The 16,622-nt window shown below is 41.3% G+C and overlaps 1 protein-coding gene across 1 annotated transcript in view; it reads left to right on the top strand.

Moving 5' to 3' along the window:
• AGBL1 (ATP/GTP binding protein-like 1) overlaps nucleotides 1-16,622 on the top strand; it is a 1,027,235-nt gene that overhangs the window by 190,330 nt on the left and 820,283 nt on the right. Inside the window, 1 exon segment of the mRNA XM_006885234.1 lies at nucleotides 8,449-8,657. Within this exon segment, the coding sequence (XP_006885296.1) occupies nucleotides 8,449-8,657 (209 nt within the window).

Raw genomic sequence — 16,622 nt, 5'->3', positions numbered from 1 at the left:
GTGTCAGAGGCGGTGCGGTTGGCGCAGGATAGAGCAGGGTTTGGAGCTGTTGTGCATAGGGTCGCTATGAGTCGGAAGCGACTCGACGGCACATAACAACAACAACAACATGCACAACTTCTTAGTCATCCTTCTATTTTTACAATAATGGTCTTATGCAGTATTGGTCCTCATGAAACTGAGTGAATTCACTTAGCATAATGCTATACCAGTTGGTAATGTATTAAATGATTTAAAAGTATGATACGATGATACAGGATAGAGAATGATTCAGGGGTCTACTAACTTTCATAGTTCCTTCTCTTACTAAGTGTAGTATTATTGGTAGTATTGGTAGGAGGTGTGGAGTCAGTCTTGACTCATGGTGGCCCATGTGACAGCAGAGCAGAGCTGTCCTATTGGGTATTATAGGCTGTCATCTCTAATAGAGCATATCACTACATTTTTCTCCATTGAAACAGATTGGCGGGTTTGAACTGTTGACCTTTGGGTTAATAGCCAAAGACTTAACTATTGCATCACTAGGGATCCTGATGACTGTAGTAATACACTCCAAAGTCATTCATAGAAAACATGTCCTCAGGGGCATAGGAGGGAGAGGGGTGTGCGCAGTCGAAGAGGCAGAGCAGGCTGACTGAGGTATTCCTGAGAGCTCACACATCCTGGGCATCTGCAGGAAGTGGTTAGAATGAATTGGTGAGAAATCTATGTGGATCTAGATTTCCAGGAAAAAGTTTCAGCATTTACTCTCTTGTCCTTCCCAACCACTATTTCTTGAGTTTAGGAAAAGTATCATTTTAGAAAAGCAGTCAATGTATGTATTTTAAACAAAAATTTTTATGGTTTGTTGGTTTGTTTCCAACACATTTACTTTATAGCCCAGTTTATTGGAATGCATCTATTGTGCAAAGAGAGAAAAAAAAAATAACTATAAGCTAATTGAATACCATTATTTTTATTTGAGCTAATGATAGCCAGATATAATTTCCCTTCCCAGTGGTGTTCATATTAGTGCTTAGTTATGTTTTATTGTGGATGTGGTTCGTTCTTAGGAAGGAGCTTGTCTGCAGCTGCTACACAGTGCAGAAGGGCAGGAGCTGAGATGTTCCTTCCTGCCCAAGGACATCACCTTCATATTCTGGGCCTTATGTCTGTGTTGGGCTCCGTGAGACACTGGGTGTCTGTAAGAGAGGCTAGTGACCTTTGGACCTCTTAACGTTCTCAAGCTTCCTGTTCCGATGGCCTAGTCCCTCAACTGAGGAACCAGGGAGACAGCAAAGATGATGGAGGGGAAGGGAGGATGAAGACCGAAACAAGTTAAATTTGATTGAAACCCAGTCCTATTAGGAATCCTAAACTTAGGTGTTCTGAGTTTTTCTCTGTTAACCTCTTCGAAAAATTTCCAAGATGGTTAAGTGGCGTAGTATGTAGCAAGTGTTCCTGGTAATCTGCAGGCCTTCTTCCTCCTGATAGGAATCCACCAGCAGCTCTTTGGGAGAAAGGCGATCTCCTCTCATGTGATTTACAGCCTTGGAAACCCACTGCAGGGTCACATATGAACTGGTTCTGACTTGACGACAATGAGGGAACGTTGGTAAAAATAGCTGTAGACTTTTATCTGATTGTAAAAGACATAAAATAGGCTAAGTAGCATAAAGATCCTGGAGGATGAGGCTTTACGGTGCCAACTTTGGAATTAAAAGATGACATGGAATCTCACGTATAAAGTTTTATCAACAACAGTAAGTTATCTCCCAGCCTGTTTCTCTTTGTAGAAGGAGACCTCTTAACACTGATCTCAAAGTATTTCCTGGAGACAGATGAATTGATCTATGCAAAATTATTAGCCTACTACTGAATATATAGCAAAACAAGCAATAAATACTTGTAGTTGCCACAGCCTTTGAACAGCAAAGCAGGCAGCTTTTTATTTAAATTGTGTTGTTCATAAAGGTTGGAAAAGGTTACTGTGTGCAGAAACAGCTCCAAAATTGGAAATGGTAACTAACTCCTTGAAAAAGACCACTCAGACAACTTGGTGATCAAGCAAAGGCAGGCTTACGGTTTTACTCTGTGTAGTCAAAGGGACCCTGGTGACATAATATGTTAAGTCCTGTTCTATTAACCAGAAGGTCCACCGTTCAAATCTACCAGCTTCTCTGAGGGAGGAAGGTGGACAGTTTCTTCCTGTAAAATTTTACAACCTCAATAAATATTTCCAGGGGAGTACTGGCAGCGTAGTCCATAGAGAGTTGTGCTGCTAACCTCAAAGCTGCTGGTTTGAATCTGCCAGCAGCTCAGCTGGAGAAAGATGGATAATATTCTCCTGTATTATTCATAGCCTTCAAAAACCTGCTGGAGGGTCAGCTCTGAGTCAACTCTGACTTGAGAACAATGAGATTTGAGACAAAGTACTGCAATGAAACACTGTGTAGTCTCCTGTCATCTTTGAAATCATTGCTATATCTGAGTTTATTGTTACAGCCGCTATATTAATCTATCTCTCTGTTTACTTATTTATACAGGGAAGTATAAATGCATAAATATTCCTCTAACACTACTATTGATATCTTGGCATATTCACCACCAAGTTTTACTGTATTTTTCTACCTGAGTCCAAATCAATACAGTATAGAGTCTACACAAACTGAAGCTCAAAGTCAAGAAAACAAAAATTCTCATTAGGCCGGTTGGCAGCACCATGATAGATGGAGAAGAGATCAAGATTATAACACTTTCAGCTTGCTTGGTTTCACTTGACATCTACAGTCAAGAAATTTAAAAAAAAAATTACATTCGGAAAATCTGCTGCCAGGGACTTTTCCAGAGTGCTAAAGAGTAGTGATGTCTGTCTAGAGACTAAGGTATGCCTGATCTCAGTCACGATCTTTAAAATTTTTTTCTATGAATCAGAGAGCTGGAAAATTACAGAAGAAGAATGTTTTTGAGTTGTAGTGCTGAGAAAGTATTGAACATACCATGGACTGCCAAGAGAACAAACAGATCTGTCCTGGAGAAGGTGAAACAAATTTGCTCTCTGGAAGCAAGGATTTTGAGGCTCTGTCTCACATATGTTGGATATATTGCTAGGAGAGACTAGTCCTTGGAGAAGAATGTAATTCTTAGAAGAGTGGAATAACAGCCCAGGAGAGGAAGACCCTGGATGAGATGGATTGACATAATAACTGGGGTAATGGAGGTAGGTGTGTCAGAAACAATGAGATTGGCTCAGGATAGGGCAAGATTCACAACTATTATTCTTATGGTTGCTATGAGTCATAGTTGACTAGATAACACTTAACAAAAACACTACTAAGGAAAAGCACTGGAATATTAGTAAAGTACTATATGTGGTAAGTATTAGGATGTGGCTAGATTCTGCCCCAGTCTGAGTTCTTGTTGGCTGAGTATGACTCATAGTGACTCTATGAACAAGAGATCTGAACCCTTTCCCACCTGTGCCATCCTCATCATCTCTGATACAGTTTAGCCCTCTGCTGCAGTAACTGTGTCAATCCATCTGGCTGAGATATTTATCTCTCACCTATCTTCCACCTTTTCAGCATGATGTCCCTTTCGAAGACGTTGCTCTTCCTAATAACATGTCCAAACTATGTGAAATTAAAATTCACCATCCTTGCCCCTAAGTAGTCCTCTAGCTGCCCTTTCTCCAAGACATGTCTCTGTTCTTTTGTCTGTCCATATTTTATTCTGTACTCTCCCCTAACACCACAACTCAAAGGCACCAATTTTTTTTTGTCATCTTTACTCATTAATCAGTTGTCATATGCAAGCACCCTTTGGTCTTAAAATGATTTCATTGCTTTTCAGGACTTTAGAGAGGTCCCTGGGAACAGACTTGCCCAAAGCAATACATCTCCTGATCTCCTGACTGCTAGTAGCAATGGTGTTGATACATGAAGATCCAAGTAAAAGGAAATCATTGACAACTTCAATTTGTTCTCTATCATGATGCTGTTTATTGGTCCAATGTTGAAGATTTTTGTCTTTTTGATGTTGAGCTGCAATCCATGTTTGAAGGCTATCGTCCTGAATCTTCTGCAGTAACTGCTTCAGGTCTTCCACACTTATTCAAATATACACACCCACAGCTAAAACCAAAGAGGAGGATATTGAGGAATTCTCCCAGCTTTCACAGTATGAAATTGACCAAATATGCAGTCAAGATTCATTAATAGTAATTGGTGACTAGAATGCAAACGTTGGAAACAAAGTAGAGCTAGTTGTAGTAAAAAACTATGGGCTTCGTAACCAAACTGAGAGTTAGCTATGACTAAGACCTTGGGAGGCTGCAACTAACCCTCTTAATGGTTTTAGTGAACAACAAAAACAAAACAAGACAAAAAGTACTGAACAAAAAAGGTTTATCTAAAAGAGCAGCAAGGGGAAGCAGCAAGGGTGAATTTAAAGTAGAGTAATGGCATAGTCTATTGTGTTCCTATGAGACCTGTATCTAGACCGAGAAGTTGTTGTGTGAACAGAGCAAGGGAACACTACCTGGGTTAAAATTAAGAATGCTGTGCATCAGGGTTATATCCTTTCTCAATACCTGTTCATTCTGTATGATGAGCAAATTAATTGAGAAACTAGACTCTGTAAAGAAGAATGTGGCATCAAGAGTGGAGGAAAGCTCATCAATGACCTTCAGTATGTGGATGACACAGCCTTGCTTGCTGACAGTGAAGAAAATTTGAAGCACTTGCTGCAGAAGATCAAACACTGCAGCCTTCAATATGGATTACACCTCAACATCAAGAAAACAAAAATTCTCCCCACTGGATTGATGGGCAACAACATGATGGAGGAAAAACCCCCCCAAACTATTAACTACTTCATCTTACTCGGAATCACAATCAATGTCATTGGTACCAGCAGTCATAAGATCAGTGACTTGACATATTGCATTGGGAAAGTTTAAAGTCAGAAACTTCTCCAAATTATTGCAGGTTAACAACGTTAGTTTGAGGACTAAGGTGCACCTGATTTCGGTGATGGTCTTTTCAGCCACTGCTATGCTGCTGAGAGCTGGCCATTGAATGTGTATGGCAGAAGAATTGATATCTTTGAACTGTTGTGTTGGAGAAGAGTGCTGACTAGACCGCAGACTGCCAAAAGAACAGACAGATATGTCTTAGAGTGGTTGCAGCTAAGGTGCTTCCTGGAGGCAAGGATGGTGAAGCCTCATCTCACATACAATGAGCATGTTGCAAGGATAGGTGAATCCTTGGAAAAGAACATCATGCTTGAAAAGGTGGAGGGATGGTGGAGAGGAAGACCCTTGCGTAGATGAGTTGATACAGTGACTGCAGCAATGAACTCATGCGTGTCAGAGATTATGACACAGGATAGAGTGAGTTTCAGATCTGTTGTTCATAGGATCACATAAAACTGTACTTGACTCAATAGCACCTCACAACAACAAGAACAAGTGGAATCATCTGTAGGAAGTTGCACTGCTTATCCAAAAGTGGTGCCCAATGGCTCCCAGGAAGAAGGATCAGCAATCTCTTTCCTTGCTACTTATAATGTCTTAAATCCTGCTGGAAGGTCAGCTATTTCCGTGTTCCAACTTGATGTCAATGTATTTGGATTGAGAAGGGGGAAAGAGATGTGTTAAAATAGAAAACTGCCCTGGGGGACATCATGCTGAGTGAACTATCTCAGTCACAAAAGGATAAATACTGCATAGCACCACTGTTACAAAGCAGGAGAGACACAAGGGATTGGGAGGAGAACAGGCTAATAGTGGATAGATAATGACCATGGCATTGGAACAGACGAAGGAAAGAACTTTTTAAAAAAGAATATATGATTAGGCATTATACATACAACAACAGCCCAGAATAAGTGGTACATCATTGCAAAGAGGACTGGGGTGGGTGGGTGAGAGGAGGTAGGTAATTGCGCAACAATGAATGCATATATTTTTTAAAAAGTGAACTAAGGGAGGGAGAAGGAAAGGAGAGTGGGTAAAATGTTCAGTAATGAATGAATGAAAAATACAACTATTCTGTACTGAAGAAACATAAGATTCTCAGGAATCCTCTCTTGTCATCTCATCACCACCCTCCAAACTATTTAGGACCCCTCCCCATTTACTCAGGAAATAAAAAATGGAAAATTGAAACAAGAATTTTTAGAAATGTCTTTGATGGAAGAATCATTTATATAAAGAGTTAATCTTTTTTAAAGATAGTTTGGTGACCTAAGTTCTCCTCTCTTCCCTAATTCCTCAGTTCATTCCAAATAGGATTTGAAAACCATTTTCTACTCTCGGCTGGTTTTCCTTCTGAGAAGCAATGTTTTCCTCTCACATCTTCTAGAAACACCTCGAAGTCGCTGGTCCCAGTTAGCTTCATTTTGTTCTTTGGCTCTCTTCGTGTTTATTCCCCCTCAGTCTGATGGCTCTTGTTTGGTGATACACACATATTGCCGTTTTGAAAACTCCCTAGGCCATTCTCAGAGATTGACTCATAGTGTCTTGGTGGGGTAGGAGTTCAGGAATTTTTGATGTTAGTAAACATGACAGCTTTTGAGGGATTAGAATGAAACCATAAATCCAATCATTGGGATTTGGTACAGATTTTTCTCTCAATTTAAGGATGTTTTTCCCTCTGTCTTCCTCACCAACAGAAGCAGAAGATAAAGGTCATTAGGATGGTGCATCGTTTTAAAATAGATGAAAAATAAAAGCTGTGAGTCTGGCTCTGCCCACAGAGGTCTCTGCTCTGCATTTCCTGTTTTGGCATCTTTTCAGCGTGTGATACTTTTCTTTAATACCTCACACTTAATTTTCAATTTTCTTCTAAACATCTGGCATTGGAAGGGCTGGGAATCTCGTTTAGACAGTGAAAAACGTTAGTGTTTTGTGATCAAGACAGTTGAGGAGAGAAACACTCTTGATAGAAAGGAATAATTCATTAAAGGAGATAATGACAGCAATTTAAACTTTCCACAAATACATGACTCGGTGAGAAAGCTTTCAGGATAGGGCTATGACTGAAAGAAACGCTGGGGTGTTGGGGGGGGGGGGGAGCCTAGGGAAATTAAACTGCCCAAATGGGTAAAAAATCTCCATGTGGCTCTGTCAAGCATGACAATTTAGAATTTGACAAAGAGAAAGGAAAAGAAAAAATAAAATCTTAATTGCATTAATATTATAAGGAAATCCCTCAGGGATAAATCATTGAATTTCCATTTTATCTTTTCTCTTATGTGCACTTACTGCGATTTAGGGAGAGTCTATCTTAGTGATGAAATCTTGCTTATAGGATTACAATTCAGGGAGTATCCCCTTCAAGCATCATCTTCAGTCAACATGTATTGTCTCACAAACAAGCCTCTAGCTTCGATTAGTGGGGGAAATACAACCGTGACGGGACAGTGGTGTAAGACATGGGCTCTGTGACTGAGAGTCAGCTGGCTGGTTCTCAATGCTGCACCTAGTCCAGGGGAGCTGAGATGAGAAGACATACAAAGTGAGCTCGGAAGTGGTCCAGGCTCGCCCAGAAGTCCTGCAGAGCCCAGGGTGTTTCATCTGAAAGTATGTCAACTGTTGAGGGTATACAACTTTGTCTATCCTTCCGCCTGTGTTTTCTTTCAAAGCAGTTAAACTATATTGTGAGATAATTAGAAAAGCAAAGAAACACTCATCACTCAAAATGAAGTCTCATGAAAAGGCATCATCGTCTTCTCCTTCTTTCATCACCTGTTGGTTTTGGTTTTTTTAAGTTTCTTATTGGTTTACACATAATCATTCATTTACATTGTGTTTCATTCATATACTTTGTGTTTTATGCAATCATTCATATATATTTTATTTCATATAGTTAATTACCATTGATCTATGCCTGTTACCACTCTGTTTGAGTGGGCAAGATTCAAATGGGACTCTACCTGTTATTTTGAAAGTTACAAGTCAGGTGTATTCTCCAAGGCCCCTTACCCTGGTTTTGCTTGTTTTCCTAGTGGTGAAATTCAAACTTTATGTATTGGCAGGAAGACCACAGAAGTGATACTATGTCTTTTTGTATGCATTGCATCAGGAGGCCCTTGCTGATTTGCAACACGCCTCTGGAAACTCTATGAACTTTGATAAACGACGATAGTTATTAGAAAGGCTTCAGGCCTTTTGTTCCTAGGGTTGCTATGAGTCATGCTCAACTCTACAGCAATCAACAGCAACCTTATAGCTATAGTCTGCAGAAGTCACCTATCTTCGCTGAGTCTCAAATTTCTTCTAAATAATTCTTCTGAATAATTCACTCATCACTTGGTTAAGGTGACATGTGCCTGGCTTTCCAACTGGATGGTTATTATTTTTCCCTGTAAAATTATTAAGAATCATGTGGGTATATGTTGCAACACTTTAGGCTGTTGTGACCGTGAAGATCCCATGGCTGACGTTGCCTTTTTCTTTGATTTCAGAGTCTAACAGCCGCAGGGCAGTGAATCGTGGCTATGTCCCCAGCTTGCTCAGGCTGCATCAGGACTGGCACAGCCATGACTCAGTCAACACCTATGTGCACATTCGCCGTGCATTCCTGCTCTGCCTCAAGCACATTTCCACCCTCCGGTACGGCAGAGAGGCCTTCCTGGCATCTCAGGGCATGGAGATCCTCTTCAGTACCACACAGGTATTTAGCATCATTTCGGTAGTTAAGGAAGACCGGCTTGATTCACCAAGGCCTCACTCCAGGAATCATTCTGAACAGCCCAGAAAACCTCATTCCTTTTCTTCTTCCTTATTTGTGCAGACAGTTGAGATTAAAATTCTCATTAATTCAGTAATTTATTCATTTAGTCAATGTATTTATTGCGTATATGACACTCTGGTGGTCTAGTGGTAAGAAGCTACACTGTAATTCCAAAGGTTTGTGGTTCGAATTCACCAGCTGCTCTGTGGGAGAAGGTTGAGCTAGTTCCTCCTGCAAGATTTAAAGTTTCTGAAAACCTGCTGGAGGGTCAGTTATGAGTCAGTTCCTGGCAACTTGCTGGCACACAACCATAACACTACGGTACTCGAGGTTCATTATGATATAGGATTGAGAGTATGAACTCTAGAGTATGTGAATTTAAAATTCCAATCCTAACCTGAAGTAAGTGTGGCATTCACTTCCTAAACAACATGCCTCTAGAAACTCTATGAACTTTGATATACGACGATAGTTATAGAAAGGCTTCAGGCCTTTTGTTCATAGGGGTCGCTACGAGTCATGCTCAATTCGACAGCAATCAACAACAACCTTATAGCTATAGTCTGCAGAAGTCACCTAGCTTCGCTGAGTCTCAAATTTCTTCTAAATAATTCAAGTAATAAAATATAGGACACCATGTAAATTAAATGAATTAATGTAGAAATACTATGTGCTTAGAACAATGCTTTCCGTAAATGAAATGCTTAGTGAATTCAAGTAGTTATTGGGCTGATTAGAACTGTGTGTCTTCTACAACAGAGAAGACACACAGTACTGTGGAACTAACATTTGGACAGCAAATTAACACAAGTCAACCAAGAATTTAGTAAAGAAGTGTATTTAACATTGGTCTATTAAACCAATAAAGTCAGAACATCGATTTAGGGTGACTAGAGGGTATAGAAAAGATAAAGCATTCTTCTGGAGAGTGTGATTCTCTCTGAGCTCACACCTGAGCTGAGATCTAGATGACTGAGGGAGCTCTGGTACCATGCGTGTCCATAGAAGCTGCACTATGCGTCAACGTTACATGTTTCCATCAATTCTAATCCACCAGCTGCTCCAAGGGAGAGAGATGGGTAGTTTTCTCTTGAATCTTTCATCCTCAGAAACCCAATGGTAGTTTACCAGGAGTTAGAGCCAACTCAATGGCAATGAGTGAGGGAGTTTGCTCTTACCAGGTTTAAGAGAAAGAGCATTTCAGCAAAAGGATAACACGTGCAAGGGCCACCTGCACTGCAGTGGAATCTGTGGTCAAGGATTTCCTGGATTGCAACCCAAATAACACGTTTCCTTAGTTTCACGTAATTAGAGTTCATTTAACCCCCAAATTGTCAGACTACACGCATCCTTTCTGTTGAAGGTGGGAACAGTTCTCAAATAGCCTTTGCTTGCTCTGCCGTCACCTCTTGGGGCCTTGTGTGCTCTGTTCATCATTCAGCTAAGAGTCAATCTGTGCTCCACCTTCATCCGTCTCTTTGCTCCTCTTTGGGCAGCCTCCAATTTTTCCTTCACTTGAGTACATCTGAAATAATGAAGCAGCCAACAAGAATGCCATTTCCAAAACACAGTGTCTGTAGACTTTTCCCATTAAAAAAAAAGTCACTGTTTTTTTCTCCCTCTTTTGCAATAACATAATATTGTACTGCAAACCAATATCTAATTTTCTATCTGCTATCACCTCTGGGTTTCTCTCCATCATTATAGCTTTCAGAGCTTCTCAATCATGAAATAGCTGCACTTTACATTCTGTTTTTCTGCAGGGAGAAGTGCTTTGTATGCACCCAGGCTCTGTCACACTTTGTGAGCTTGTGGCCACCCAGGTCTCTAATCTCTCTCAGTCCTTGTGAACCACACTGCTGCGTAGCTGATGCCCACAGCCACCAACTCTGGCCTGGATTCTGCACCCAGTTCTTCTTCCATATGCATGTGCTCAGAGCTAAAAATCAAATAAAAGGGAAATAATCTATATCCAGAACAGATCTTTGGGGAAGCAGGGCTTTATGAGGAGGAACGTGGCATCAGGATGGGGGAAGACTCATCAACAACCTATGTTATGCAGATGACACAACCTTATTTGCTGAAACTGAAGAAAACCTGAAACACTTGCTACAGAAGGATTGAAGCTCAACATCAAGAGGACAAAGATTCTCACCACTGGGCCAATTTGTAGCACCGTGATAAATGGAGATGAGATTGAGACTTAATAATTACAGTTTGCTCGGGCTCCACAATCAACACTCTTAACACCAGCAGTCAAGAAATCAAAAGATGAATTGCACTGGGAAAATGTGCTGTCTGGGACCTCTCCAGAGAGCTGAAAAGCAACGAAGTCAGTCTAGTGACTAAGGTGTGTCTAATTAGGGCCATGACCTTCTCAATTACTTGCTATGTATCAAAAAGCGGACAATGACTAAGGATGACAGAAAAAGAATCAATGCCTTCCAATTGTGTACTGGAGAAAAGTCTTAAACATACCATGGACTGCCAAGGAAACAAATAGGTTTATATTGGAGAGGGTGAAACCAAGTCCCTCCTTGGAGGCTAGGGCTAGGATTTTGAGGCTTCATCTCACATACTTTGGTCATATGGTCAGGAGAGACGGGTCCTTGGAGAAGGACATCATGCTCAGAAGGGTGGAGGGACAGCACAGGAGAGGAAGGCTCCAGACGAGATGGATTGATACAGTAACTGGGGCCGTGGGGGTTGGTGTGTCGGAGTTAGTGAGACTGGCTCAGGTCAGGGCAGGCTTCAGAGCTGCTGTACATAGGGTCGCTATGGGTCACGGGTGACTTGACAGCACATAACAATAACAGCAACAATGAGAGAGGAATAAGATCCCAGGAATGGTTGTTTATGGTAGGAAGTTATAGTTACCAGTTGCTATTGAATTGATTCTGATTCATAGTGACCTTATGTGCAACACAGCAAAACTGCTCACTGCTGAACCATCCTCACAGTTGTCGGGGTGCCGGAGTCTGTTACTGAGGTTGTACCATCCATCCTCACAGTTGGCCGTGTGCCTGAGCCCATTGTTACAGCCAGTCTATCAACCCATCTCCGTTTCCTGGTTTTCTACCAGGAATGACACACTTTTTTGTTCTTTCTTTCTTTTTTTATGTTATTTCATTTTTTTTTGTTTGTTTGTGTGTGTGTGTACCGTCAAATCAGATCTGACTGATACAGAAGGAGATTGTTCCTCCTTCTCCAGCAGAGCATCTGGTGGATTCAAACTGTGTACCTCTGAGACTGCAGTGCAGCTTCTGGCCACTAGGCCGCCAGAGCTCGCTTTTTTTTTTTTTTACTTAATTCACTTTATTTGTTATACAAAATCTACTATGTGGTGGTGCCACAGCTGGAGCCTGAGTCCTCTGCACAGAGACACTAGTGTGAGTTTTTACAAGATGTCAGTGAATTCCTGATAGGGAGACTTGGTGAACACAGTCTCTTTCCAGAGATCTGCGGTCAAGTAGCTGTAGGTCTTGGAGATGGCATCAAAGGTGGCCTTGGCAAAGTTGCCCAGAGTAGCTGTGCAGTCCCTGGCTGAGGTGTAGCAATCATCAATTCCAGCCATCAGCAGCAGCTTCTTGGGTACAGGGGCCGAGATGATTCTAGTGCCTCAGGGTGCAGGGATCAGACACACCAACACAGAGCCACAGCGCCAGGTCACCTTGCAGGGAACGGTGTGAGGCTTGCCAATCTTGTTCCTCCAGTAGCCACACTGCACAGGGACAATGGAGAGCTTGGCCAGGATAGTGGTCCCACATGTGTCAGCAGCCACCTCCCTGGAGCACTTGATGCCCAAGCCAACATGGCAATTATAGTCTCCAATGGCAACAAAGGACTTGAACCAAATCTGCTGGCCACAGGTGTCTGCTTCTGCACAGGCATGATTTTCAAGACTTCATCCTTGAGGGAAATTGCCAGGAAAATGTCAATGATCTCAGACTCCTTGAGGGGCAATGAGAAGAGATAAATCTCCTCAAAGCATTTGGTCCTCATATCTTTCACCAAATGTCCCAGTTTGGTGATGGGGAGCCACTCCTTGTCCTCAGCTTTGCCTCCTTCAGCTCCACGACCCCTCCTATGGCCCCATCCATGGCCTCGGCCCTGACCCCGCAGACCGCTACTTTTCCCGTACTTTTTCCGTGATTGTTTTCTCGTGATGACATGCCAGAAGGAAGTGAGACAAAATCTTGCCATCCTTTATTTGAAAGGGTCTTCTGACTGTCCAGCTTTCAAGATTTATTTGTTGAAGTCCTCTAGCCATCCTCGGAATAGTCTTCTTCAGAAAAAGCAAAGATGATAAAAGAGGGTGGAAAAAATACAAAATGAAGGACAGACATAAGTAAGGCTGGGGGCTTGAAAATGGGGCATTAGAAATAGTTCTTCAGCAAGTCAGTGAAGGACTCAGTTGTGTAGCTGAGTAAATTTACAAGATTCTACCTCTCAGGTACTGTTGAGGATGAAAGCAATATGTGAGTGTACCTTGTGTCTCATGTTAAGATCTCTATTAGTATTAAAAGCAACATTGGCCCCAACGGCAAGGATTTTGTCTAACAGTGCCGAGAAAAAAGGAGACGGCCTGCTAAGCCTTCTCCCTGACTAGTATGTGAGATGTGAGGATTTGTACCCTTCCATTGCCGCCCCCTTTTTATTTTAGTCTTTCAAACAATAGACTAACAAGATTTTTTCTTTCTTTTCTTCCCCCAGAGGAGGTGCTATCAACTTCTAGTGTATCTTATTTAGTGCTGCTGTGGCAGAGATACCACAAGTAGATGACTTTAGGAAACAGAAGTTCATTCTCTCAAACTTATGAAGGTAGAAGTTTAAACTCAAGAGAGAATTCTCTCGGTGCATCTCCTGGTATTGTTTCTCAGCACAGGAACTTGGGACCAAAAAATTTGCTGTTTCTGGATCATCCTTCTTGATAGTACTGATGTTCTCCATTTCTCCTTTTATCTTTTATAAGTCAGAAGATAATGCAGGCCATGCTCCAGGGAAACTTCCTTATATCAGATCAGGAGTGTGACCTAGTTAAGGGTACAGCTTCCTATTTGAATTGACTTATTACTAATGGCTGATTAGATGTCAGATTACATCACGGAGGATGACTACATCATTTCATAACTAGCCCTAATACTGCTTGAATAATAGCCTGAAAATTAAGACTAACCACCTAGAGGACAGTTACATTATACTTGGGATGATAGTCTGACAAGGCTGACGTATTTTGGGAGACACAATTCAATCCTTTATAGAGTGCAAGATTGTCATTGACATTGCTTACTCTCCTGGCTATGGAAAATGACCTACATAAATGGGAAAAATGAAGGCATACCCTTCAGTTCAAGGATATGCCTCCTACCTTAGAAAGAAAAATGGTCCATCATTCTTTTCTGGCAGAAAGGCAAGTGTTATTTGATAGCGTCTTAACACCTGGGCTGGTTGCTATGAGCACAGTTGCCTTTTCAGCTGGGCTGGAGTTTGAGATTGCCTGTCACCATCGTCCCCCCTCTTAACCACCGGAGAAAGCCTGTTAGTTCAGAGGAGGTGGCCTTGGAATTCTGTCATTTTATGATACACAACACAAGCTCCATTTCTGTGCTTTCAGGAGCCAGACTCTGGGCGTCTCCTTAACTATTGCATCCTTGAAGTACTGCTTACTTCACTTTAGTGTCGGCCCGACTCTGTTTCTCCTAAATTGTAAGAACATTACTTCCAATCAGCCTTCACACTTTTCCTTTTCCACCTTTACATTTAAGGGATAAAACAGACAATGGCTTCATTTCCACAAAAACTGAAAGTGTTTCTTACTGTGGCTCTGAGACTCTTAGGTCATGACCCCTGATTGGTACCATTTGATCACATTGAAGGGGAGATAATATTTTTATGGATTAGGATTTCGCTGTTTCAAAAATTGGTTTACTTTCCTTTTCACTCTTTAATGCCTCCTTTTGTCGTATTTTTTCCTCCTTTAACTTGTTGTAATAGACATAATTTTAGAAAAGTTTCTGGTTTATAGAAAAATTACACATTAAATGCAGAGCACTTCTGTACAACTCTTCTTCTTCCACCATACAATTTCTTAATATTTTGTGGTTTTTGGTACCCTTTTTATTTACTTAATAACTAATGATATATACTGGCATGCATTGCTTACAGGGCATTTAGGCAGCATAAAACACATGTATGTCTGTGGTTCCATAAAATGGTTTTTATTTGTTTTGCTCTTTGAGGGGAAGCAATTTCTTGTTCATTATTTCTCAATAACAGTTTTAATCGCAGCCTCTTTGCAGTACCAAACCATGTTGAGGCAGATGAGTCAGAGGATGTGATTGTGGGGAAGGGCTCTCTGGCCGTGTCTTGTGGGCAGGTGAGTGGTACCCTGGGTAGGACTGGGTGTTCTCTGACCATCCTCTCAGCTGCTGTAGCTCATCTCCAGCAGTAGAAACTCCACAGTCTTCTTGATAACTTTGGGGCAACCAGAGATGGGATCCTATAAGAGTTTTTAAATGATCTCCAGCCAGAAATGAATGGATTAAGAAGTTGTGGCACATTCATACAGTGGAATACTACACAGCACACAGGAGCAATGCTTTTGTAAATTACTACCTAACTTGGGGAGGACTGGAGAGCATTAGGCTGAGTGAACTAACTCAGTCTCATAGGGACAAATACTGTATAAATCTATTATTGTAGAATGAATATGAGGATCCAAGGGGGAGGGCAGAGTGGAAGCAGAGGGGTGAAGATGGGCTGGGTGGAGTGGGTGTTAATCATAGGGTTGCACGATTTCATAGGTGAGGGAATGAAGGAAATGGGAAGAATTTTTTGTGGAAAGCAATGTGTTAAAATTTTGTGAATAAATCAGTATAAAAAAGGTTTTTAAATAAGTGAAAGTTTATATGACAAAGTCAGTTTGCTTTCTCACAATTCGTTTGAATTCAGCTTGTTTTCTGCCATTGACTGAAATCCTCACAACATAATAGCATTCATCCTATCCACTACTTGAGTTCCCTGTTTCGGTTCACCTTCTATCCTCTCCTTTCCAATCTTATGAACTTTGTCCCCAGGCAAAGTCTGCTCTTTTGCTCTCTAATAGTTAACTGTTCTAAGATGTGGTACCTCCCTGGTCTAACTAGTCATCTTGTAGATCTGTCTATTGTTAGGCTGAAAGTTGAACCACCAGGGTGAGTCCAGTTCTGAGTCTATAGGCAATACACGTGGAGTTCCACTAGTTTCTGCCAAACTGGTAAATGTATTCTTTTTGTATGATTATTGTTTTGCTTTGTTTCACATTACTCTCCACATCTGTCCACAAAACCAAACCAAATCTATTGCCCTGGAGTTGATTCCAACTTCTCATGACCCTCCATTAGACTGTAAATCGTAGCAGGAGACAGGCTCACTCATGCAGAAGAGCTGGCCGGTTTTAAATGCTGACCTTTTACCGACTCCTATGCTACCTGGACTCCAAGCCTATTTGGATTCCTTCTGAGTTGTTGGTTTTGGTGTAGGGCCTCATACAGTTCTTCTGGTTTTGGAGTTCAGGAGGTCGGAGTTTGTGCACCATATTTTCCTTTGGACTGATTGTTTCCATGTATCTTTGATTTTCTTCAATCTTCTTTGTTTTAGACAGGGGGAGACCTTTGGGTTGTACTCCTGAAGTGGAATGCAGACCATTTTCTTTGTGGAATCTATTGTGCCAATTTACCTTGATGTCCCCTGAGACTTCCCATAAAGCTTTAATATGATGTTTGTATTGCATTCAACTCACATAACATCTTATTATTCAAATCACATAACATCTTATATCTTATTATTCATTGCAAATACATTTTATAAGAGACACAAACGCAGGTTATACACATGGACTTCACCTGACGGTATGCATAGGAATCA

This window comes from Elephantulus edwardii, unplaced genomic scaffold (assembly GCF_000299155.1).
Source record: "Elephantulus edwardii isolate Elephantulus edwardi_28Jun2011 unplaced genomic scaffold, EleEdw1.0 scaffold00041, whole genome shotgun sequence".
NCBI lineage: Eukaryota > Metazoa > Chordata > Mammalia > Macroscelidea > Macroscelididae > Elephantulus > Elephantulus edwardii.
The sequence above is the reverse complement of the archived record's forward strand: the minus strand, read 5'-3'. Positions and strand labels throughout refer to the sequence as shown.